At 43.9% G+C, this 26,731-nt stretch overlaps 1 protein-coding gene across 6 annotated transcripts in view; it reads left to right on the plus strand.

Moving 5' to 3' along the window:
• The window catches only part of TNFRSF19 (TNF receptor superfamily member 19), a 101,198-nt gene that overhangs the window by 61,948 nt on the left and 12,519 nt on the right, over positions 1-26,731 (plus strand). For all 6 annotated transcript variants that reach the window (XM_053311823.1, XM_053311822.1, XM_053311825.1 and 3 more), the window contains one exon: positions 26,207-26,371. In XM_053311823.1, coding sequence (XP_053167798.1) covers positions 26,207-26,371 — 165 coding nt within the window. The remainder of the gene's footprint in view (positions 1-26,206; positions 26,372-26,731) is intronic.

The raw sequence follows: 26,731 nt of genomic DNA on the forward strand, positions 1-26,731 counted from the left end.
GTGCCAACTACACCCCACTCCCACCCGCAAGTCAGTGGGGTACTACTCAGTTTATGTTCTAGTTTTTTTTTTGTTGTTTTTTTTTAGTGTTTAGGCTCTTTGGTGTCATCATTTTCATCATAACGAATCCCTATGAGGATTCATTACACACTAAAGAGTCTAAACACCTCAAAAATTCCTAAAATATAAACTGAGTACCCAGTGGCTTGTGGGTTTGCGGTGTAGTTGGAACATGGGATGCCACTAATTCCCCACCCCCACCTGCAAAGCAGTGGGGTCAAAATGAACAGAACAAATGAAGGTGTGTAATGAAGACACAAAGAATCGAAACACTTCAAAAATAAACTGAGTACCGCAGTGTGTGTGTGTGGGGGGGGTGTAGTTGACACATGGCAGTTGACAGTTGGCACTGTCCAATGATTGTCAAAATGAACAGAAGAAAAAAAGGTGAATAATGAATCCTCATAGGGATTCATTATGAGGAAAAGTTCTTAGACACCAAATAATCTAAAAATTTCAAAATTCCTAAAAATTAAAATGAGTACCCCACTGCCTTGCAGGTGGGGCAGGGGTGTAGTTGGCACATGGCAGTTGACAGTCAAAATGAACAGAAGAAATGAAGGTTGCAATGAATCCTCATAGGGATTCTTTATGAGGAAAAGTTATTATACACCAGAGAATCCAAAAACTTGAAAAATGATGACTGCATATTTTGCTCCATAACTCCACTTCTACAAGGGGTAGAGCTTAGCTTTTTTAGAAAGAAAGAAAGAAAGAAAGAAAGAAAGAAAGAAAGAAAGAAAGAAAGAAAGAAAGAAAGAAAGAAAGAAAGAAAGCTGGGAATCCGTTTTAGGGTTAGGATATGGCAACTTCAAATCTCCATTGTTTCCTATGGTGGAAATTATCTCGCACGGGAGTGCGCAGAGCGACGCCGAGGCCTGCCGTCTGGCCCGGCGTCGCTTCCCGGCGTACTCTCTCCGCCTCCCGCCACCGCCGCACTTACTCTTGCCGTCACCCGCCGCCGCCAGGAGGAGGGGAGATTTTTGAGGAGCAGATTTTCTGAGGAGATTTTTACTGTACTTCCCTCTACCGTATGCCTCAGCTTGCAACCTGCCACCCCTACCGGTATCGTTACGCCCCTGTCTGTGGGTCTCTCTCACCCCACACACACACCAGTAAAGCTGCTGCTCCCCAACACTGACCAGCAACAGTCTGTGGGTCTTATATGGATCATATGAGAGTTATGACGATGTTCCAGAAGAAGATGACTTAACTATAATTGAATAAATGTAGATTGTTGTACCACACTTAATAAAAATAAGACATCCCCTGAAAATAAGCCATAGTGTGTCTCCTTGAGGAAAAATAAATATAAGACAGTGTCTTATTTTCGGGGAAACACAGTAGGTGGCACCCATGGGAACGTGCCCACCACCTAAATTTGGTGCCCCTAGGACCTTGTTAAGTGGTCCGAAGCAGTCCAAATCTGAACTGAATCAAAGCAAATACAAATCAAATCTGGGGTGATTTGGAGGGGGTAGATTTGGATACAAAACAAATCAGAGGTGATTTGTTTTGGGCACAAATTGAATCAAAAAAATCAATTTGTGCACATCCCTAGCAAATACTGTATTTGCCCAAAATGCATCCTACAGATTGCTCAATTATCTGTTTATTCCTTATCTGCCATTAAGCATGTGCACACATGTTTTGAATCAGCATTTTCCTTCATGAATACAGTTTCACCTTCTGCTTTTCTCTTCATCCAGATTTGAGAAAATGTTTGTGAATGCCTGTGTACTTACTTTAGTGAACTTCACACAACCATTCATTTTTAATCCAAGCAGGAAATTCAAAGCAAACTTGAGAACAAGGCAGCCATGGCCTTAATCAGCCCATCTTAATCAGCCCATGCTGAGCTTCAACTACATTGTGATAGGTTCAGCTTGTCATGTGGCTTTTATCTACTGCTGTCCACCACAGACTAGCTGAGTGCAGATCAGCTTTTCATATCACCCGAAAGAATGGAGTTGTAGTCAAATGCCAGATTCATCTTAGGATGTAGCAGACAGCATTTGTCAATAGTCACATGAGCAGCTGTTCCCATGGAGGATCAGCCTGGGCTGACTTAAAAAGCATAGGTGAGGCTTAAACAATGATGTGAGCAAGACTGAATCACCACTTGCTCAAATTCTAAGGGACTGAAGTAGAACTAAGGTGCCATTTCTTTTGCATATTTAAGTTGCATATTATTATTAACCTATTAATATAAAGTTCATGAAGGTGGTATGTGTCCAGCTGCAGCACATAAGAATTCCACACTCTGGAGACACGCCACGGCTACTCACGAGCAGATAGCCCGGGTTTGCGGAGTGCTCGCTCCGCAAACCCGGGCTAAGGGGTGGGCTACAGGAGCGGGTTAGCCGCTCCAGAACCACCGGGCTCAGCTGCGAGCCCGGTGGTTCTGATGATCACAAAAATCGGGCTAGGATTGTCCTAGCCCGATTTTTGTGATCGTAAGAATAGACCCATGATGTGTTCGGTTTAGAGGTTAGTTCAAATTCCATTTTTATTCTTTAGAGCAGTGTTGGTTCAGTGTCCAAGCTTGGGTTACAGATTGTTGTAAACAAGAAGCTTCATACGCTCATTGACAATTAAGTCACTGCGCCCTGGTGGCGCCGTGGTAAAACTGCCGCCCTGTAACCAGAAGGTTACAAGTTCGATCCTGACCAGGGGCTCAAGGTTGACTCAGCCTTGCATCCTTCCGAGGTCGGTAAAATGAGTACCCAGAATGTTGGGGGCAATATGCTAAATCATTGTCAACCACTTAGAGAGCTTCGGCTATAGAGCGGTATATAAATGTAAGTGCTATTGCTATTGCTAAGTACAGAACAGCTTCAAATTTTGAGTTGTCCATTTTACATAGCCATTTCTAGTCAAGACATGGAGCCGTATCTCACAAGTAGTGAGAAAGGGCAAGAGGGCTAGAGGGGAGGAAGCCTTAAAAAGCTTATCTCACAGCAGACAATCTGGTCCTGTCCCTGCCCAGATGATCGGGGTGCCAGATGCATCGCCCCCTATTGCCCTGCCCCCAGAGCTCCCATAATGCACCACGTGAGTGTGTGGTACATTAGAGCTATCCCCCACACACACACACCTTCTCCAAAGCTGGCCAGGAGCTCCTCATTCTGCCAGCCCCAGCCAGGACTGGCAGACGATTGCTAAAATGGGGTTTGGAGAGTGCTTGCTCTTCTAACTTTATTTTGAAGGGTGGCTCCGTAGGCGGGTTTGCTGCCACAGCGCTGCTGAGATCAGGCCTGATTCCAGCGGTACACGCTCGCATGCATAACCAGGCTGGGCTTCCTTCGCCCAGTTTTGTATGCTCGTGTGAATAGCTTCATGGTCTAGTTTTGCTTGCCTTGTGACCTGCTAAAATTAGCTTTTAAATTGTATAAAATGTTTGCACTTGCATTTTTGATTCCATGATATTCTAGTTTCTGAAATAAAAAATGTTCACTTGTGTCAATCAAGTGTTTCTATAAATTCTGATTGAAGTCTACTTCTGTATTGAACTTTAGGCCAAAACAATGAAGCTGTTATATGACTGAAAACTGGGGTAGGACAAGCGTTATACTCAAGTTTGGGAACTGTGTGCCCTCACAATTTTTGGTTGTGGAGGAGCAAACAACTAGGTAGGAGGAGGGAGAAGTGATTGTGTGTGAGACAGGATCTGAATAGAATCTCATTTCCTCCTACGCTGGTCAAATATGAAGTATGAAAACTGGGTAGGATGGTGCTGTCCCATCCAGCTCCTGTCTCCCTCACAATCACTTTGCCCTCCTCAGTGGACCCTCCATAATTTTTTTCATCTCTATGCAGAATGAGTTTTGTTTTGGGCAGCAGTATCAAGGCAGTGTGCGTGCACATGCATTCAGAATGGGGTCCTCCTGATTCAACCTGAGCGGGATTGAAAATGAACTGAACAGATATCCAAAAACTTGTGAGTGCATGCACATGCGCCTGCCTTAGAGGGAACAGTGGCCTTCCTCCTACCTAGTTTTTTGATCCCACACAACCGAAAATTGGGAGCACACACAGCTCCCAAACCTGGGTAGGACTCTTGTCCTGCCCAGTTTTCAGTTGTGTGAAGAGCCTCAGTATGTTACTATACACATGTGGCTGCTGCCCATGTGTCTAATCTGCCCCCATCCTGTAATTTATGGTACTACTTATCTGTGCTTGATATCAAGTCACTGAGGTCATGCACGAAAATTGGGAGCATACACAGCTCCCAAACCTGGGTAGAACACAGTTTTTGATTGTGTGAATGACCTCATAGTTTTCCTCCCCCACCACACACACCACTATGGCAGTGATATGGCTTCTCTTAAATTCATTAAATGTTTTTGCATCACAGACAAATCCATAATATTTCTTCTGATTATATTAAAATGTGTTTGCTTTTCCCCCAGCAATCACATTTTGATTTTTGTGGCTTGTAGTTTATCATCTTGTAAACAAACGTTTTGCCATATACTAAGTAATGTACTATAGTGGTTTTGGCATATGTAAACTTGGCATGCAAAATGAGATGGCTTTTAGAAAGCAAAAATGACAAGGATTTTATTAAACAGTGTGAAGTTAATTTCAACTCTAGTCCTGATTAGACAATGGAATAATATCAAACAAGTGAGATCAACATGATAACTTAGTTTCATTCAAACATGCTATGAATGTATTTAGCTACAGGTTTTTCTTGATTTCATCACACCCATCCCACTTGTACTCTTCTTTGCTATCCTAGTATATGGAAGAGGCAACTGAAAATCAGCATACTTCCTAACAAAAGTATAATAAAGATAAGTTATAGCTAAGGCGAATTTAACAGCATGACTTGTCTTCACTAATACCTTCATTACACATTTTATTTTACTTTATTTGTGGAAGAAATTGCTGTCACACCAGATATTAAAATACATAAGAACAGCCTTGTTGGATCAGACCCAAGGCCTATCTTGTCCAGCATCCTGTTCCACAAAATGGCCACCAGATGCCTCTGAGAAGCCCACAGGCAAGAGATGAAGGCATGCCCTCTCTCCTGCTGTTGCCCCCCTACAACTGGTATTCAGAAGCATCCTGTCTCTGAGCCTGAAAATAATTTGGACATGTTTACTATTTTTCTTGAAATCAGTTTATCTAGAAAAGAGTCTTTGGCAAAATGTTACACATACCTTTCTGCAGCCTTTCTATTCTTTTGTGATACAACTCTCATGTGACTTTTATCAGGCCAGGGCTGCACAACTTCAGCCCTCCTGCAGATATTGGACTACAGTTCCCATAATCTCTGTCTGTTGGCCACTGTGATTGGGGATTATCACAGTTGTGCAGTCCTGGGTTAGGCTGTTCAAGGGGAGGACTGAGGAAGCTAGAATGGGAATGGTACTCCCTTTTGTGCTGTGTTGGAACTAGATGGTATCTTTTGTGACCCTCCCAACTCTATTTCTTTATTTGTGAATGTTCTGCAGTTTGTTTGAGTAATCAGACCGTAAGGAAACCAATGCCTGCATACAGTAGGACATGACTGCTGGTCAAAGAAGCCAAAAGGCTATTGGAGAAAATGCACATGCAAAAGATATTTGGATAGGCATTTGGAGATGCAGGATATAGTCTATATGCTAATACTAGAAGCCACTGAGCTAAGATGGGGAGTTGAAGTACTTGAAGTACTTGCTGCTAAATGAGCCATTTTTGGAGGGGTGGTGTATAAATCAAATAAATAAATAAACGAGGACATAGCTTTAGTAGACATAATGGAAATCTGGTTGAATGAAGAAGATCAGTGGGATGTAGTTTTCGCTTGATAAAAATTGTATAGAAAAGATAGGGAGGGACCTATTGAATAGCTCTATATGTCAGATTGGGCATATAGCCCAATAAAATAGAAATTTAAGAGGAACAGAGGTCTCCATGGAATTACCTGACAACCAGAGCACCCCAGTGAGGATGCAACGTGAGCTGTGTCCTCCTGTTAAGAGGTTGCTCTTAATGCAGCCGTAGGGTTCCCCACAGTCGCTGCATGCAGGGGGAGCTATTTGGGATTATCTTCTCTGTCTCTGGAAGTACCCTGTGATTTCTGAAACCATGTCTCTGAGGGCTGTGAAATCCTCAGGGACATAGTTTCAGAAGGCACAGGACACTTCTGGAGGCAGTAGTCTAAGAAGTAATCTAATGCATTCAAGACGTATGGAAATAGATACTGAGACTTTGTTTGTTTGTTTGTTTGTTTGTTTGTTTGTTTGTTTAATCAACTTGTTGTCCAACCTTTGCTACAAAATAAGTTCAAAGGCAAGAATCAATAAAACTATCATAAAGTCAAAAACAATCAATGTAAAAACCAGACAAAACATATTTCTAAAAACCAATAGCCATTAAAAAGGAAATTAAAATGAAATATTAGGAAACAATTTCTGCAGCAGGAGGCCTGGGCTGGAATAGCTTTCTCAATCAAATACCAAGACCTAAAAACAGGGCTTCAAGAAATATCCATGAAGAGAACAGTTGCACACAATCAAGAGGGTTGACAACATGGTTTAATAGAATGTTGGTTTGTTTTATCAACTAGAACACAGTTTAGAAGCCTGTAATGCCTAAATCAGAACCAGTGCATCTGCCTTGCTTCTCAGAGCCATCAAGGAGAATGAGATGTGAAAGAGCATTAGACAGAAATGAAATATATCCATCTGTGTAATAAAAACATCTTGATTAAAACTTTATTACTAGTTTTTCCATTCTATGTTACTGAGTACCTAAAATTGTGATGGTTTCCGTATTCTTGGGTTTCATTAAAATAAGCATGTGGCTGTACTGGCACATAACAACTAAATGCATGCTAAGATAAAGGAGGCCTGATTAAAGGAGCTGCACAGATATTTGGTGGACCATAATTTGGCCCTTGTGCACTTCCTTAGTAAACTCAGCTCCAGGATCTGCATGCACACTCTCTATTTCTGGTTTTATTTTTCAAGGAAATTGGAATAGAAACTTCATTTTTACTGCAAGTACTAATTGCAGTGTATTATATTTACCAAAACGAGATTCTGGACTGACTTAATACACTGAGTCTCAGTACTATTATATCAACATTTCTTCTACAGTGTTCTAATTTTACAGAAATGTAGAAAACAAGGACTTATTTATATGATCAAGGCTACCTAACATTGCTTATATAAAGTTACTTACATAAGATGGGCCTATCCCAACTAGTTTCAGGACCAACTCATGTTGCCAGCCACACACTTGATTTGGTCTTTTGTTCGGATCAGGGGGGTGTTCTGTGGGTGTGGGATCCTGTGGTTTCCCCATTGTCATGGATGGACCACTACCTGGTTAAGGTTGGTTTCACAGCCACAACCCTTGTTTCACAGCAAGGGTTAAGGACCTATTAAGATGGTCCGCCCGAGAAGGCTGTTGGATCTAGTAGGATTCCAAAAAGCCTTGAAGGGTTTTGATGTTGGTCCTGCCAGTGATTCTGTCGATGCCCTGGTGGGAACCTGGAATAGGGAACTCACCAGGGCAGTAGACACGATCGTTCCTAAGCGTCCCTTCCGATCTGCTTTAAAAGTGGCCCCTTGGTATACAGAAGAATTACAGGGTCTGAAGCAGCAAGGTGGAGGAGAACTTGGCTTGAATGTGACAGGACACAGCACAGAGAGCCCATTTGAAGGTTTATGCGGAGGCGCTGCATGCGGCAAAAAAAACACTTCTGGTCTACAGGCATTGCTTCTGCGGGTTCGCATCTGGCAGAGCTGTCCTGGGTTGTGGAGAGTTTGATTTAGGCTCCTTCCAACTCAAACCAATCCCCGGGGCCTTTGTTATGCTGTGATGCTGTTAATGGGTTCTTTGCGGACAAAATCTTGTGTATTCGGGCCGACTTGGACTCCACTGTTTCTATTAGAGTCCATTAAGGTGGTGTCCAGCAATCCCGCTTGCAGTATTAGATTGGATCATTTTCAATCTGTGATGCCTGATAACGTCGACAAGCTACTTGGGGCGGTGTGGCCTACCACTTGTTCTCTGGATCTTTGCCCGACTTGGCTGCTTTTATCTAGCAGGGAGGTTGGCTTAGTTAATATCATTAACTCATCGCTGAGGGAGGGTAGGATGCCTCCTTGTTTGAAGGAGGCAATTATTAGACCACTTCTTAAGAAGCCTTCTATAGAGTCCTCAGTGATGGACAGTTATAGGCCGGTCTCCAATCTCCCATGGTTGGGTAAAGTGATTGAGAGAGTGGTGGCTAACCAGCTCCAGGCGGTTTTGGAGGAAACCAATTATCTAGACCCATTTCAAACTGGCTTTAGAGTGGGCTATGGGGTTGAGTCTGCCTTAGTTGGCCTGATGGATGACCTTTACCGAGGAATCGACAGAGGGAGTGTGACTCTGTTGGTTCTTTTGGATCTCTTGGCGACATTCAGTACCATTGACCATGGTATCCTTCTGGATCACCTGGGGGAATTGGGGATAGGAGGCACTGTTTTGCAGTGGTTCCGCTCCTATCTCTCAGGCAGATTCCAGATGGTAGAGCTTGGTGACAGTTCCTCTTTAAAATGTGAGCTATTATATGGAGTCCCCCAGGGCTCCATTTTGTCACCAATGCTTTTTAATATTTACATGAAACCACTGGGTGAGGTCATCAGGAGATTTGGTGCAGGGTGTTATCAGTATACTGATGACACCCAAATCTATTTATCATCATCATCATCATCATCATCATCATGAAATGGCATTCACTCCCTAAATGCCTGCCTACAGGCAGTAATGGGCAGGATGAGGGGTAACAAATTAAAGCTGAATCCAAGCAAGACAGAGGTGCTCATTGTGGGGGATCAGAATTTAAGGGATGAGTTAGATCTTCCTGTGCTGGATAAGGTTACACTCCCCCAGAAGGAACAGTTGCACAGCTTGGGAGTGCTCTTGAATCCAGACCTCACCATGGTATCTCAGGTGGAGGCTATGGCCAGGAGCACTTTCTACATCTTTGGCTGATTCGACAGCTGCATACAGTCCTTGAAAAGAACGATCTCAAAACAGTGGTGCATCAGCTGCTAACCTCCAGGCTTGACTACTACAATGCACTCTATGTGGGGCTGCCTTTGTACGGAAACTTCAATTAGTTCAAAATGCAGCAGCCAGATTGGTCTCTGGGGTAACCTGGAGAGACCATATTATGCCTGTCTTAAAACAGCTGCACTGGCTGCCAATATGTTTGCGGGTGAAATACAAAGTGCTGGTTATTACCTTTAAAGCTCTGAATGGCTTGGGTCTGGGTTACCTTAGAGAACGCCTTCCCATCCCATCGCTCATTGAGGTAATCTGGAGAGGTCTGTCTCCAGTTACCACTGGTACGTCTGGTGGTGGCTCAGAACCGGGCCTTTTCTGTAGCTGCTCCTGGTCTATGGAATGCACTCCCAGCAGATATCTGCAGTTTAGGCTCACTGTCGGCCTTTAAGAGAGCCCTAAAAACCTATTTATTTGGCCTGGCCTTCCAAGGCTTGTAAAGTGTTGTTGTTTTTAAAAGTATTTTAATTGGTTTTAAATAGTTTTAATTATTTTTGAATTGTTTTTATATTGTTTTTATATTGTTTTTAGCATTGTTTTAGTTGTGCGTTTTATGTCTTTTAAAAAGTTGTTGTACACCGCCCAGAATCTCTGGATGGGGCAGTTTATAAATGTAATAAATAAATAAATAAATAAAAAGCAGAAGGTTTCTGGTTCAAATCCCCACTGGTACTATATCAGGCAGCCACGATATAGGAAAATGCTGAAAGGCATCATCTCAAACTGCGTGGGAGGAAGCAATGGTAAACCCCTCCTGTATTCTTCCAAAGAAAACCACAGGGCACTGTGGGCCCCAGTAGTCGAAATTGAAGTGGTACACTTTACCTTTACACCACCTCAAACTTCTGTCTCTGGGTGGTTTACAGCAACATAAAACTAATTTAAAAAGAAATTAAAACCTTTAAAACCACAATTCTAGTTAAAAAGCTTGGGTGAATAAATGTGTCTTTAGATACTTTCTAAAAGTTGTCAGAGATGCGGAGGCTCTTATTTCAGCTGGGAGTGCATTCCTGAGTATTGGGGAGGCAACCGAGAAGGCCAGTCTCCAGAGCGGATGAACCTCTCTGGATGACCTCAATAGGCAAAGGGGTTCATAATGAAGAAGACATTATTTTAAATGCCCTGGGTGTAAGCTGTTTAGGGTTTTATAGGATTCTGGATCAGTACCTCTTTTTTGGCCATTTTTGGACTATGCATTTGGTGAAATGTGGTGTTCTGTGTTGGGAGGGACTTAAGCATAGGCGGAACTGGGGGGGGCAGGCAGGGCACATGCCCTAGGTGCCACTGAGGTGGGGGTGCCATGCCAGTTCCTGCCACCCCCACCCCATTGCCCACCTGCCCAGCCCCAGGGCCCCTCAGCCACTTGCCTCCAGCTCCGGCTTATCAGGGAGGCCTAGGATAGGCAAGGCCTGCAAACTGCAGAGCTCTTCTCTCCCCGCCTCTCAGCTGATCGGCGGGTGGGCAGGGCTTCCAGAGAGGCCTCCGAGTAGGCCTCCCTGAAGCCTGTACTCAGCAGGCCAAGCAAGCCAGGAAGGAGGAAGAGTTCTCTGCAGCAGCAGCAGACCATCTGCCCAGACCATCCAGCACAGCTTTTGCCAGGTAGACTGTGAATTCCTTTTTGTGGTCCCCCCACCCCTATAGGAATCTGCTTGTCATAGGGCTTTGATATGGGGGGTGGGGCAAGACTGAGAAGTCTCTGAATATTTAATTTAATACAGACTGAAAAATGTGCTGACTTTAAAACCAAAAACTATCTAAAAAGGCCTATAAGTGGCTTGTTTCAGGGCAGAAAATTACAAAAACTTCTGGAACAAGTATATTTTATTTATTTTCATCCATTCATTCATAAATGCACTTATGTTCAAGTTGTTTTGCAACCCAGAAGGTCTGAGTGAGAACTGTGAAGCATGTGTTGTGCTTTTATTTTATTTTATTTTATTTTTCTTGTGTGTGAACTGCTCCCCAATAACTTGCAGGGACTTCAGGGTAAATCTGGCCAACATGTGAATGCAGCACCTCCATTCCAGAGGAGATGTGTGTTAAAGGGCTTTAAAAGCCTCGTGTGAAAAACCTCCTGGAATCAAACTTGACTGAATTTGTTCAGAATTCTGAGAAAACAAACATAGGCTCACCCTGCATGGCTGAAAGTCTCCTTTGCTAATCTGCAGCGAGGGGGCCATTTTAATAATTAGCGTTGCTAGTGTGTTCTAGGCATTAAAAGTAGCACAAATATATAGTACTCAATGTATATCACTATATACTGTGAAGTGTGCATGTGTGTATTCAGTGAAATGTATTTCCAGGCAGCATACTTATTTTGAAATATCAGACTTAAATCCTTGGGGGCCTGCGGTGTGTGGAGGCCCTGGACTTTGAGGGGCTTGGGGCCCATTTTAAAATCTCATCTTGGCCCATTCCAACCTTGCTATGCCCCTGGCAGTCACTACACATGGGTTTCTGCACAACACCTGCACAGAAGAAACTTCCATGTAGAAAATGTGTCTCTTGTAAATTGACCCTGAATTTTCCATCCATGACTGGGATATCTGAGAGTTAGAGTCAATAATAAAAGAACAGCACACTGCTTGTGACAGGAAGGGGCAAATTACAATGATTTCTTAGTCTGGCAGGGGCTGGTTTTGGCCCTGGCAGAACTTGGCTGTCTGCTCCTGTTTAGGGATGTGCGAACCGGTTCGGATCCGAACCGGTTCGGGTCCGAACCGGTTCCGGTTCGGAGGTTCGGATCAAACCGAACCACCCCTGGTTCGGTTTGAATCCGAACCGAACTGGGGGTGGTTCGTTTCGAACCGGTTCGGACCGGTTCGGATCGGTTCGGAAAGCTGAAAGTTGGTCAGATGGTAGCTGGCACCCAGGGGTACCTGTCATCCAAACCCCAAAGCAATCGGACACTCGTACGATTTTTTATGAATTTTTGAAAAATATTTTTATTTTTCTCTCATAGGATATAATGGGACCCGAACCAGGCCATTATTTCTTATTGTGGAGCATTCATGGGTGCCAACAACCATGCAAACCCTGAAGCAATCAGACACCCCTATGATTTTTTATGAATATTTGAAATATTTTTAATTATTTTTCTCATTGAGTATAATGGGACCCGAACCAGTCCATATCCCCTGTTGTGGAGGACCTAGGAGCACAAAAGCAGGGTGGGTGGTAGACAGGCATGGGTGCCTACCACCCAAAAAATCTCAAGGCAATTGGACACTCCTCTGATTATTGGTGAATTGTTAAGTGTTTTTGAATTCCTCATAGAGAATAATTAGGATTGCAGCAAATGTATAGCTTCACGTCGGGGGGAAAGGGGTGTCGTAGAGTGCAGTGTGGTGGGTGGTAGTTCCTAGGGTGGGCAAGGAAGCTATCAGAATTATTTGAAAGGAATTGGGCAAAGAGGTGATTTTTAAGTGATTTTTGAAGTTTACGCGTCTTTAAGGTTTTTCCTCATAATAAGTTATAATGGAGCTTTCAGCAGCCCTATAAGTGCACATGGGGGTGCTGGGGTGGCCCAGAGCAAGTGGTGGTGTAGTGCACATAGGGTGCCAACCACCCCCATGGGTTTCTAACCCATGGGGTACAGGGATCTCTGGTAGGGGCACCCCCATGGGTACAGGGTTCTCTTGTTTCTGAGGTATTGAGTGTGGATTCTATGATAGCAAATGAGATTTTCAATGAGACACCATCAATCCACTCTCATATGCTATCATAGAATCCACACTCCGCCTCCTGCTTCTTCTCTGTGTGTGTGCTTAGTAGGGGTGTGCAATTTGGGATTTCAGGTGATTTGGCTCGGACCCAAACCGAATCACCCCTGTTCTGTTTTGTGCCCGAATCTGGGTCACCCGAATCACCCTTGATTTGGTTCGGATTCGGATTTAATCCAAATCCGAATCCGAATCGATTTGGGGGGGTAAAAAGGGGCCCAGGGGCAAAATTTTGGGGTGGGGTGGTAGTGCCCAATGGGTAGAGTCTACCACCCCAATTTCAGGGGGATTGGGCAAAGGGCTGATTTTTGGTGAATTTTTAAAGTTTTAGTGACTTTGGGGCAGTTCGGGGGCATAGCATGGGATCTGGGCAAAAGGAGTGGGGTGGGGTGGTAGTGCCTAATGGGTGCAGGCTACCACCCCAATTTCAGGGGGATTGGGCAAAGGGCTGATTTTTGGTAAATTTCTGAAAATTTCATATCTTTGGGGCATATTGGGGCATATTGGGGCAGAAAGTGGGGCCTGGGGCAGAATAGTGGGGTGTGATGGTAGTGCCTAATGGGTGGAGGCTACCACCCCAGTTTCAGGGGGTTTGGACAAAGGGGTGATTTTTTGAGAATTTTTGAAGTTTTAGTGACTTTGGGGCAGTTTGGGGGCAGAAAGTGGATCTGCCCCAAAATAGTGGGGTGGGGTGGTAGTGCCTAATGGGTGGAGGCTACCACCCCAATTTCAGGGGGATTGGGCAGAGGGCTGATTTTTTGAGAATTTTTGAAGTTTGGGTGTCTTTGGGGCAGATTGGGGGCAGAAAGTGGATCTGCCCCAAAGGAGTGGGGTGGGCTGGTAGATAGTGCCTAATGGGTGGAGGCTACCACCCATCCCCAATTTAAGAGTGATTGGGCAGAGGGGTGAATTATGGTGAATTTATTTGTATGAGGTTTGTCTTCATAAGGTGAAGTGTGCTAAATTGATTACTTCCTCATATTATTCATAGTAAAGGAAAGTGTGAAAAAGTGAAAGTGGGGTCATGAGAGTTGTTTAATTGAAAAATATCTCATTTGCTATGATAGAATGAGAATTCACACCTTTTCTCTTCACCATAATTCACCCCTCTGCCCAATCACTCTTAAATTGGGGATGGGTGGTAGCCTCCACCCATTAGGCACTATCTACCAGCCCACCCCACTCCTTTGGGGCAGATCCACTTTCTGCCCCCAATCTGCCCCAAAGACACCCAAACTTCAAAAATTCTCAAAAAATCAGCCCTCTGCCCAATCCCCCTGAAATTGGGGTGGTAGCCTCCACCCATTAGGCACTACCACCCCACCCCACTATTTTGGGGCAGATCCACTTTCTGCCCCCAAACTGCCCCAAAGTCACTAAAACTTCAAAAATTCTCAAAAAATCACCCCTTTGTCCAAACCCCCTGAAATTGGGGTGGTAGCCTCCACCCATTAGGCACTACCACCACACCCCACTATTCTGCCCCAGCCCCCACTTTCTGCCCCAATATGCCCCAATCTGCCCCAAAGACATGAAATTTTCAGAAATTTACCAAAAATCAGCCCTTTGCCCAATCCCCCTGAAATTGGGGTGGTAGCCTGCACCCATTAGGCACTACCACCCCACCCCACTCCTTTTGCCCAGATCCCATGCTATGCCCCCGAACTGCCCCAAAGTCACTAAAACTTTAAAAAATCGCCAAAAATCAGAGGAAGGTCCAATTGACTTGAAATTTGGGTGGCAGGTAGAACACAAGGTCCCCTTTCAAACCAGCTATTTTTTGAGATCCGAACCGGTTCGGTTCGGATCCGAACCGGTTCGGATCCGAACCGAACTGGGGGGGTGGTTCGGCAAAACCAAAACCGAACCACCCTGGTCCGGTTCGGACCCGGTTCGGATCCGAACCGAACCGGGAGAACCGGTTTTATGCACATCCCTACTCCTGTTGCAAATGCCTCTGTCTAGTGTGGCAAACTAATGTTTCCTCCTCCCTCTTGGTGTCAAAGTAAGCACTAGTGTGGTGAATGCACATATACCCCATCATGAGCCAACAGTCATCATAAGACAAAGGCTGGCAGGAATCATTCACTGGTTTATAGACACACACACACACCCCACCACCTTCTTCTTCCCCTATTTTGCTAGTGCCTATCTGGGCAGGTGATCCTCTAGGACAAAGATTCTCAACCTTGGGTCCCCAGTTGTTATTGGACTTCAACTCCCATAATCCCCAGCCCCAAAGGCCTTTGGATGGGAATTATGGGAGTTGAAGTCCAACAACCTCTGGGGACCCAAGGTTGAGAACCCCTGCTCTAGGACAAAGTCATGTTTTTTAAAGAATGAGATGAGACAGAGAAAATGACACTTAGAATTCTCGCATAACTCCTGACTGTTGTTCTAAGTCTTTTACAGAGATGGCTCATGTTTTCAGGTTTTGATCAACAACCATGTCTAGATGGTACAGTGTTCCTTTTAACAGGGATTTCCAAATATTGTTGACTAGAAGTCCCATCATTCCTGTTTGGACAGGGGCGCAATTTCAGTGCTTGCCCTGGGCGCTATTTTCCCTAGTTATGCCTCTGGACTTAAGGCAGGGTTGCAAAATTTGTGCACTCTTCTTGTTTTGGCCGTAGGGAACAATGGGGAACACGAATCACCCCACCGTTTCCCATGGGTAGGTCCTAGGGACACCAGAGTGGGTTGGGTGCTACAACATGATGGGTGCCACCTACCATCCAACCTTCAAAGGAAATGGGCAAGTGAATAATTCAAAAACACAATCTCAACCTCCCCCCACAAAGAAAATACCATAGGATCCTATGGGGCTTGGGGGGGGATTAAAAAAATTAAAAATCCCCTGCTTACCAATTTCTTGTGTGGGTCAGTTAGTAAGTAGCACCCATCATGCCTTACCACCCAACCCATTTCGGTGTCCCTAGGACCTACCTATGAGGAACAATGGAGTGATTCAAGTTCTCCATTATTCCCAGTGGTTGAATCACTCTAACCACTCAAATCTTTCGAATTGATTCATCAAAGTGGCTGGCCATGTCGACAAATCAATTCAAGTATTTGCCGTTCAATTCAAGCTCAAATCACATCACAAAAAACAGTTCATGCACATCTCTATAGTGGATCCAAACAGCATGTTACACAATAATAGGAAGTCAACAACAATTCAGTGAGAGATGCCCCCCTCTTTTAAACCCCAAAAGCTCTCCCAACCCCCTAAAATATTTTTACCCCATATGTTTACAACTTAATGCCCCAATTCTAAGCCATTTTCGTAGAAACAGATCCCATTAGACACACTTTCAAGTACGAGTGCCTAGGATTTCCATTCAAGTCTGTTTGCCCTCATCAGCAGGGGTGGAGCCACCATTGGGCAAATGAGATCAAGGAACCAAGGCCACCACCAATCAGGATCCACGAGCGCAGCCCTAGACAGGCCCCCTGCATCTGATGTCAGACGCGGGGGGGGGCATTATTTCAATCTAAACGAGGCCGCGCAGCCCCATTGAGAACTGAAATCGGCCCGCGCTGCATTAGCAGCGTGGCTGGAGGGACTCTCCCTGCCAGTGCAGCAGGGCCGATCGATCTCCCCCCCCCCCCAAACGGGGCCGCATGGCTCCATTTAGGAGAGAGATCAGCCTGCACTGTATTGGCCTTTAAGGCAGGGAGAGTCTCTTTGGCCTGCGCTGCCCAATGCAGCGCGGGCCGATCTCCCTTCCAAACAGGGCAACGCCCCCATGTCTGACGTCAGATGTGGGGGCGTGGCTAGCTGGGCCCCTGCGTCTGACACCAGATGCGGGGGGCAGGGCCAGGGGGCCGTGGTGGCGGCTGCACACGGGCTGCCGCCAGCCTCCCTACCCTGCTGCTCATCAGGTGCCTTGCCACAGCTAAGCTCCTCCATTAATGAACAGCTATATGATGGAGGCCCAAGAACACAACAGCTAGTGCTCCTTTGTTGACAACAGAGCTATTTTATTCATAATGCATTGCAGTGATTTGCCTTTCTGCCAATCTTCTGTCTAGACTGTTCCTTCCGTGGAGCTCAGAAGTTCTCTGAAGCACTTCTGGCACTACCCTCATATTTTTGCCACATACGTTTGGCTTATTGTTTCTTTCTCTGCAGCTTGTCTTCCAGTTGCCCTTTAAAGCACTGCCTCAGTGTTTTGTTTTCTGTCTGAGCCTCACCCTCCTGAAGAGAATCCAAATGCATGAAGGCAGCCCTGCACCTCAGGGATCATTGCCCTTTTACATGTTTTAAGCAGTCTGCATGCTCAGTATTTGCAAGTCAGCTATATACCTGTTTATTCACCCCCCTTGCTACATTTTACTGGATGTAGGGAAAAAGAAAGTTCCTTTAAATCAAAACTCTTAAAGATAGAGGATCTTTTACTGCTCTGTTACTAAAGATTGTGCCTTTTTTCAAGTTTACATTTGTCCTTTAACTAGCATTCAAATGTAGTTTGAAAACTAAACTTTTGAACTTAAATATTCCTCCACAGATATGCAAATCTCTGTGTGTCTGTGTGTCTAAGTCTTTCTAAATTCATTCAAAGTATAATCTTGAAGCCTTCATTTCTGTATACACCTATTAAAATATGGTATATGTATTGCTCAGATTAATGCTTTTCCTTTAGGGTATAACAGAACCCTGTTTTCTGCTTTATCTCAGACACAGTCAACACATCCATCTATAGTGGATAATGGGAGGTCTGTGCACAGCTTGTTCAGTCAAGAAACCTAGAATTGTATTCTTGGAGCAGAAAAAGCAAACTGGATGGGGATATGAAATGCACACAGAGACCTCCCATTGCCCATAATGGCCTAGTTAGTGCCTTCTGGTGCATCTGCCAAGCAGGGAGGGAGGAAAACAGATCTCTGTTAACACACCACAGAGATCCTGCCCTGCACACAGAAGAATTGTCCATCGTCTATAAAATTTAGCTTTACTGTTTGGAAATGGCAAGTGGGTGTGGGGGGGGGGAGTGTTACTCTCAACTATAGGATTTGTGAATGTCAGTTTTTCTCTTAACCAACTTTCGGCACAAGTTAGTACTAGAAGGAACCTTTTATCTCTTGAGTCAATCCTATAATTAGCATCTTTCTTTGCCAGAGGCCGAGTGAGTGTTTGTTTTTGGTATAGTATGTCTGCAATAAACTTAACTTAATCATTGCTTTTTATTAACAAAGAAATAGCTGCTCAGTTATCAGATTTCAGTGAACTTGAAATTCCTCCAAGAGAATTAGATAATGATTGACCTAACTGAATGGATGCTCTTTGTGGCATTTCTTACATATTTATTAACTCAGCTGACCATTTAGGCCACTTACAGTACCCTTGCATTTATGCTTTGAATCTAGTAAGCAACATTTGAAGTTAATTAGTGACTAATCTGCTGGATACAGCTCATTAAACAAGTAGATTGCATGGATCTTATCTGCATGCAACCTATTTCATCTGTCTGTTCTTGTATTTTATAATTCTTCAAGACTTCAGAGTTTAGAAATTCTGGTGTAGGGTGAAATCCTTCAGGCACCACAGGAACAGACTGGCAAGTGGAGCCAGCAACAATGGTGGATGTGCCAGCAGCCTGCACAAAGGCAATCCAGAAGGGAAGGATAGGGTTATATAGGTGGCCCTCGTTATTCGCAGGGGTTCCGTTCTTGCTGCCTATAGGTGTGGATACAGAAACAACGAATAACGAACTTTGAGTCAATGGGAACTGCGGGGTTAGGTTCCTAACTAAAAAGGTTGGGGCAAAAAAAGTGAAGGGGGCAGAAATAAGAGAAGAAAAGGACAGTACTTTATTCTACAGTTCTCCAGCATTTCCCCTGAAAACAGTTGAATATTTGCCAAAACAATTTTTGTTTAAAAATTGCTGGGAAATGGTGGCTGGAAATGACATTGAAGTCATTTCTGGATCGTTTCCGACCACTCAAAACCACACATGGGCGAATTTCTCCTATTTTTCTACCCATGGATAATAAAACTGGGTCTCTAAGACCCTATTGCAGATACATGAAAATGTGGATACGGAGTCTATGGATAACAAGGGCCACCTGTACTATCTTCTGGCAGCTCTGCATGTTAGTCTATGTGTGGGGCTAGCAAGATTGCACCTATAGATCTAAAATTTTGCCGGGGGCGGGTGGTGCTGTCTAATGATCAGCTGCATTCAGTCTCTATTGAAACATGTGAAAGGCTCCCGTGCAGAAAGCAACACCATTTCAAACTTATTTGTATAATCAGAATTCCAGGGTATAATGGACCTTCATTGTCGAGAATTTGGAATTGTCATCATGAGTATAGGTGCAAACTAGCTATAGAACTAGTGAGATAGCTGAATGGAGAAGGCTGTTCCACTTTGGAGAGAGGTCCCAGTTCACTGATAGAGCACATGCTTTGTTCGTAAAAGGTCCCAGGTTCAATCCCTGGCATACCCAGGTAGGATTGGGGATGACTCCTGTCTGAAACCCTGGAGAGCTGCTGCCAGCCACTGTAGTCCTAAACAGACCAATGGTTTGACTTGGGATAAGGTAACTTCATATGTTGAATTACAGTAATTTTTAAAAATATTTATACTCTTGATATTGAATGCTAGTAGAGCAGTAATTTGAAACAGAATAGAAATAGATTAAATCATTTGTCCCCCAAAATGTGGGATATACTTTCCATTGTAGCTCACATGTCTTTTGAAATTAGGTAGACAGCTAATTAGCTGTAGCTGTAACTTATTGTTGGTTGTTTGATGACTTCTCTTACCCAAAGAAAAATATCAGTCACCTCTTGGCAAGCCCCTTATGTGAACCAGAGCTAAGTAAAATTGAGGCAGAATTATAGGAGAGCTTACAACAAGCTCTGGCAGCACCCATAGAAAACCCCTCTGCCTGCAGCCCTCAGGACCACACATCCATCAACATTTGGAGTTACAGCTGTATGAGAAATCATCATGTCATTTATATATATTTTAATTGGTTTATTTTTAATTCCAAAACAAATAGCTACTTTTCACATTTTAAATGTTTATGAACAACATATTAGAAATAAAAGATTTCTAAGCTGGTAATAGTGCACATTATAAAATATGGTCTAACATAATTGCTTAGATCTCTTCTACAAATGGTTTTTTGTTTGAAGGTTTTTTGAATATAGTAGCGTTCATAAAAATTCAATCAAGTCACATTGGACTGAGGGGACAGATAAAGTTGTGGTGTTTTGTTTTACTTTTTGGTCCAGTGTCCAGGGGTACTATACATATTCTGGAAAAAGTTAGCTGTCTTGTATATTGCCAAGTGAGTTTATGATACATCTGGGATTCACATGTTTAGCATTACCACATATACTACCTTTTGGCAAAAGAAGAAATTATGTTTGTGCCTACTACAAGATAGCACAAGGATCATTGGTTCACAGTTGAAATAATCTTTATTGAAAATAATCAGGAGTGGGGGCAGAATCTATTTTGAAAAATATTTGTATAACAAAGGCCTGTTTGGGATATATAAGATTGTAAACTACAGAACTAGAAATTTTATAATTTTATACATTTTATAATGTGCACTATTACCAGCTTAGAAATCTTTTATTTTTGATAAAAATTATTTTAATTTAACTTTTCTTAAAGCAAATATGTGAATTCTTTCAAATACATTAGTTTTATCTTAGCAATATTTTAAACATTTTAATATCACCTTTGAGCCAATTATTTAAGTAGATGGGGAAAGCATTAGAAATTCCATTTCTGTATAAACCTAGGTACAAAATAAGCATACTGAATGATACTTTTCTTGTAGTATCACATTAATTTTTTCATAATAATTTCAGTTTTACATATCAAAAACTCTACAATCTATAGAGTTTTTACTCAGCTATGTAGTTGGGTATAAAAGACCAAGGATTGTATAGAACCTGTATAAACTTGCTGCTTTTCTGTACCCAAATATCAGTCTCCCATGCTCTCAGATGTTGAAATTATTGATGTTGAATCATATCTGTGATTGCTGTTGAGCTACTCAGACTGTAATTTTTAAAAAGCATGTTTATTTGAAATCAACTGAAATTATTGTAGCCTACTTTCAAGTAAATATGCTTACTATTTGGGTGTACAATACCAGCTGGTTGTAACATCAATGCAGTGTTGGAGTAACATCCTGTTTTATTATACTGTACTGGTGCAAGTATCGGTAAACCTCATTGTAATGCATTGGCACAGGAAGTCCTGGGACTGGGCTGCTGGTCCATTAATATCAGTGACCAACACGACAAACAGCCTACATCAATGTTAGGGACCCACCAGGCTGCTGTGTAATTTGAAAGGCAGCCTTGACAGTGTTGTGTGATGGGGCTGCTTACTTATTTATCAAATTTGTAGACTGTCCTAACTTCTGTCTCTGGGTGGTTTACAACAACATAAAACAATTTTTTTTAAAAAAATAAAAACCTTAAAACAATTAAAAACCACAATCAAGTTAAAAAGCTTGGGTGAAAAAACAAGTCTTTAAGGACTTTTTAAAAGTTGTCAGAGATAGGGAGGCTCTTCTTTCAGCAGGGAGCGCATTCCAAAGAGGAAGCAACAGAGAAGCCCTGCCCCGTGTAGCCACCAGACAAGCTGGTGGCAACTGCAGACGAACCTCTCCAGATGATCTTAATGGGCAGTGGCGTAACTATAGGGGGGCTGGGGGGGCACGTGCCCCGGGAGCCACCCCGGCAGGCCACATGGGGGGCACCTAAAAGTGGCTTCCCCCAAGCCGCCCCCCCGGATCGCCCGCCAAGTGTGGCGGCGGGCGTGCGGCAGCAATTCGGTGGCGGGTCGCCCGCTGAGTGTGGCGGTGGCTGGTGTGGTGGCTGGCGGCATCCCATGGCTTGTATAGCGGCGGCGCGGAGTGCAGGCAGCGACGCCAAGCCGAGCGGCCCGGCGTCGCTTCCCAACTGCACAGGCGCGCCAGGTGCGCCTGTGCAGTTGGGACGCTGATGCCGGGCCGCTCGGCTCAGCTCGGTGTCGCTGCCTGCACTCTGCGCCCCCGCTACACAGGCCATGGGATGCCGTCAGCCACCACACCAGCCACCGCCGCACTCAGTGGGCGACCCGCCACTGCACTCGGCAGGCGACCCGCCACCGAATTGCCGCCACCCCGCCACCGCCGAATCTCCGGCCGCCACGCCGGGCCAGGTATGTGGGGGCGGGGGGGGCGCCATTTCAGGGCCATAGCTTGCCCTGGGCGCCGTTTCCCCCCGGTACGCCACTGTTAATGGGTAATGGTTATAAATCTTTCTGGGCAGTCACATATTACTCCTTCTATTGGAAACTATGGAAAGGAGTGCTATGCCCAGAAGTGGTTTTAAGTACCCACTGGGCCCCTAATGTTGACATAGGGCTGCCCTGGAGTGCTGGCTAAACACTAAAATAAGGTTTTTGGGTAGGGATGTGCAAACTGATTTGAGTACAAATCTATTTGTACCCGAATCTAACTGATTTGGGTGATTTGAAGACAAAACAATTCACCTCTGTGGTCCATTGGCTAGATTTGGGTACAAATAGAATTGTGCCTGATTCGATTTGCTTCAATTTGAGATTTCAATCCCTCCCATTAATTTCCCCAGATTCCCAGCTTTTGTTTTTTGTTTTTAAAAGCTAAGCTCTAGGCCTTGTAGAAGTGGAGTTATGGAGCAAAATGTGTGGTCACTATTTTTCCAAGTGTGGATTCTTTTGTGCATAATAACTTCCCTTCAATGACTCTCTATGAGGATTCATTACACACCTTCATTTCTTCTATTCATTTTGGCTGTCTTTTTGACAGTGCCAGCTGTCCCCTGCCATTTGCCAACTACAACCCACTCTCACCTGCAAGGCTGTGGGGTATTATTCAGTTTATGTTCTAGGGTTTTTTTCAAGTGTTTAGGCTCTTTGGTGTCTAATAACCTTTCATCATAATGAATCCCTATGAGGATTCATTACACACTAAAGAGTCTAAACACCTCAAAAATTCCTAAAATATAAACTGAGTACCCAGTGGCTTGTGGGTTGGGGGTGGGGGGTAGTTGGAACATGGGATGCCACTAATTCCCCATCCCCACCTGCAAAGCAGTGGGGTCAAAATGAACAGAAGAAATGAAGATGTCTAATGAAGACACCAAAGAATCTAAACACTTCAAAAATACCTTTAAAAAATGAACTGAGTACCCCAGTGTGTGGGGGGAGGGGTGTAGTTGACACATGGCAGTTGACAGTTGGCACTGTCCAATGATAGTCAAAATGAACAGAAGAAACGAAGGGGTATAATGAATCCTCATAGGGATTCCTTATGAGGAAAAGTTCTTAGACACCAGAGAATCTAAACATTTCAAAATTCCTAAAAATTAAAATGAGTACCCCATTGCCTTGCAGGGGTGTGTGTGTGTGTGTGTGTGTGTGTGTGTGTGTGTGTGTGTGTGTGTAGTTGGCACATGGCAGTTGACAGTTGGCATTGTCCAGTGACAGTCAGGATGAACAGAAGAAATGAAGATGTGCAATGAATCCACATAGGGATTCATTATGAGGAAAAATTATTATACACCAAAGAATCCAAACTCTTGAAAAAGACTGCACATTTTGCTCCATAACTCTTCTACAAGGGCTAGAGCTTAACTTCTTTTTAAAAAATGAAAAGGGTTAGGATATGGCAACTTCGAATCCCCATTGTTTCCTATGGCGGAAATGTTCAAAATCAGTAAAAACTAAAGAAATTCATTAACAGTCAACCAAGTGTCCCACTGCCTTGATATTTGGGTGGTGGATGCACCCATGTGGACCTACCCACCACCCAAACCTGGTGCCCCTAGGACCTTGTTAAGTGGTCCAAATCAATCCAAATCTGAATCAAAGCAAATACAAATCAAATCTAGGTTATGCTGGCCTTGGGCCAAAATAAACCAATACATACATACAATCGAATCTGGGGTGATTTGGGGGGGGTAGATTTTGACACAAAACAAATTGGGGTGATTTGTTTGGGGCACAAATCTTTGTGCACATCCCTATTTTGGGGCTAACTTGGGGAAACAGTGTGACTATATGGAGCATAGGAACATAGGAAGGAACATAGGAAGCTGCCGTATACTGAGTCAGACCATAGGTCCATCTTGCTCAGTATTATCTACATAGACTGGCAGCGGCTTCTCCAAGGTTGCAGGTAGGAATCTCTCTCAGCCCTATCTTGGAGATGCTGCCTGGGAGGGAACTTGGAACCTAGATGCTCTTCCCAGAGCGACTCCATCCCCTAAGGGGAATATCTTACAGTGCTCACACTTCTAGTCTCCCTTTTGTATGCAACCAGGGCAGACCCTGCTTAGCGTAAGGGGACAAGTCATGCTTGCTACCACAAGACTAGCTCTCTATCCATAAAACACTTTGCTGTTTCTGCCCAGTTTCGAACCGGGGACCTTTCACGTGTGAGCAGTCCACCACAGTGGAGATTTGCTGTCTTAACTGGCTAGTATAACTGCAAAGATAATTTCCAGTGAACTAGATTTTTTCCAGGGATGGGGGCAAAACCAGCAATCCTATACCCCACTCCCTGGGAGTGTGTATGCCCCATTGAATTCAATGGGAACTGATTTGATGGGGGAGGCAACTGTCCCCTCTTGGCCTCCCCTCTCTAGACACCTAAACCCTAACCCTCTCCAGACACCTAAATAATAAAAGCCTCAGCTGCCATGCCTTTCTCCAGTGAGTGAATATAATGGTAGATAGCCCATTGGAATTAGAGACAATTTTCAGGAAGTTGGAATGCAGTTTGAAAGAGGTTGGTGCATGGTGTATACACTTCTCTTGCTTACACCTCTAGAAAACAGGTTTTACAAGTTTGTATATTGTAAACCTCTCCTGTATACTACCAAAGAAAACTACTGGGCTCTGTGGGCACCAGGAGTCAAAATCGACTTGACGACACACTTTACCTTTATATTGTATTAAAATGTTGTTTGAGCAGAAGTAACAATGAGGCAAAAGAAATATGTGCATTCAGGTTTGGATTGCGAGCACTGGTCCCTCTAATTTTTTTTCATTTCTTTGCGGAATGAGTTTTCTTCTGGGCAGCAGCATCAAAGCAGTGTGTGTGTACCTGCATTCAGAATGGGGCCTTCCTGATTCAACCTGAGCGGGATCTAAAATGAACTGAGTGGACATCCAAAAATTTGTGAACGCATGCACGTGCGCACACCTTAGAGGGAACAGTGACTGCAAGCCATTTTTGGAGAGGGAACCATTTTATTTATTCTTTATTTTTCTGTATAAGCTGCTTTGATCACTTTTGTTGAAAATGCGTATATAAATATTTGTAGAAGTAGTAGCAGTGGGAAATGACTTGACTAGCAAGCCAGAGGTTGCCGGTTCGAACCCCCACTGGTACCTATACTGGGCAGCAGCCATATAGGAGGGTGCTGAAAGGCATCCTCTCATACTTCGCAGGAGGAGACAATGGTAAACCCCTCCTATATTCTACCAAAGACAACCACAGGGCTCTGTGGGCGCCAGGGGTCGACACCAACTTGACGGCACACTTTACTTTTACTTTAGTTTTAAATTGTTCTGATTGTTTAATTGCTGTTTTATGATGTTTTAATTGTTAATTATTGTTGTTTTACACTGTTTTATAATTTCTGTTTTAATTGTTAACTGATTTTAATGGTTTTGTCTTTATTTAAACTGCCCTGAGCCTTTCTGGAAGGGCGGTATAAAAATTCAATGAATGAATGAATGAAAGAATGAATGAATAAATAATACCTAGGGCAATGACTGTCAAACTACAGTCAGAAATTTTAAAAATGATTGTCTCAAACTTGAAACATTTCGAGTTCTGTTGTCTTCAGCTTGACAAAAACAGTAGCTTCCTTATTTCTCCCCACTCCTTGAATAGCCCAATTAATTTTCCTTCTTGACCAAATGGTCCACTTTTTTTTATGAAGGACAAAAATGGGCATGTAGCAACCTGAACCTGTGGTGGCAAACGGTCCTTCTGAGGACACAAATCTGTTTGTACCTAAAGACAAAAATCCAAAGCATTTTAATGAAGTTTCCTCAGTATGGGAAATGTATTTATTATGCTGATCAGCTGTGTAGACCACATTGTTCATGTCTATCTCACATTTTCAAAGTGAAGCTTTCGGCTTGGATTTAGTTTCTGAATAACCAATATTTACTACAGCCTTATACTACTGTGTAAAATCTTGACAAAAAACCAAGTACTATGTGGACATTAAAATCATATTTCTGAATGTTGATTTGTGATTGAAAGAAGATGTCATGTATGGGCTAAACAGCTTTGTAATTATATTTCTTGGATGTTCCTTGTAACTGATTTCATAAGTATTTACCTCTCTATAGGCACTACAAAAGTGAATCTGGTTAAAATCCCATCAACCGCTTCCAGCCCACGAGACACTGCTTTAGCCGCTGTGATATGCAGTGCACTGGCAACGGTACTCTTAGCTCTCCTTATCCTATGTGTCATCTACTGCAAAAGACAATTTATGGAAAAGAAGCCTAGCTGTAAGTTTCTCATTCTATATTTTTAATTAGTATTGCCCACTGTTATGTGTTTGGCCCATAGGCCTACTCTGTCCCCTTTACCTCACCACTCCAGAATCATTATACTTAATTCTCTTAGCCAGCCACCAGCCATGCGTAGGGATGTGGCAAGGCTATGCGTGCCGGCGAGGGAGGCACCTGATTGGCTGGGCGCCAGTTGGCTGCTGTTGGCAGCCAGAAGAGGCAGGCGAGGCAGCGACAGCCCGGCCATGTTGGGGCAGGCCCAGCTGTGGGGGCGGGGAGATGGTGGCTGCGGCAGGGAGACAGCTGCGGCGGCTGGCCTGGCCACGGGGGCGGAGAGATGGCAGCTGCGGCGATGGG

The sequence above is a fragment of the Hemicordylus capensis genome, chromosome 3, assembly GCF_027244095.1.
Source record: "Hemicordylus capensis ecotype Gifberg chromosome 3, rHemCap1.1.pri, whole genome shotgun sequence".
In the NCBI taxonomy this organism is placed as follows: Eukaryota; Metazoa; Chordata; class Lepidosauria; order Squamata; family Cordylidae; genus Hemicordylus; species Hemicordylus capensis.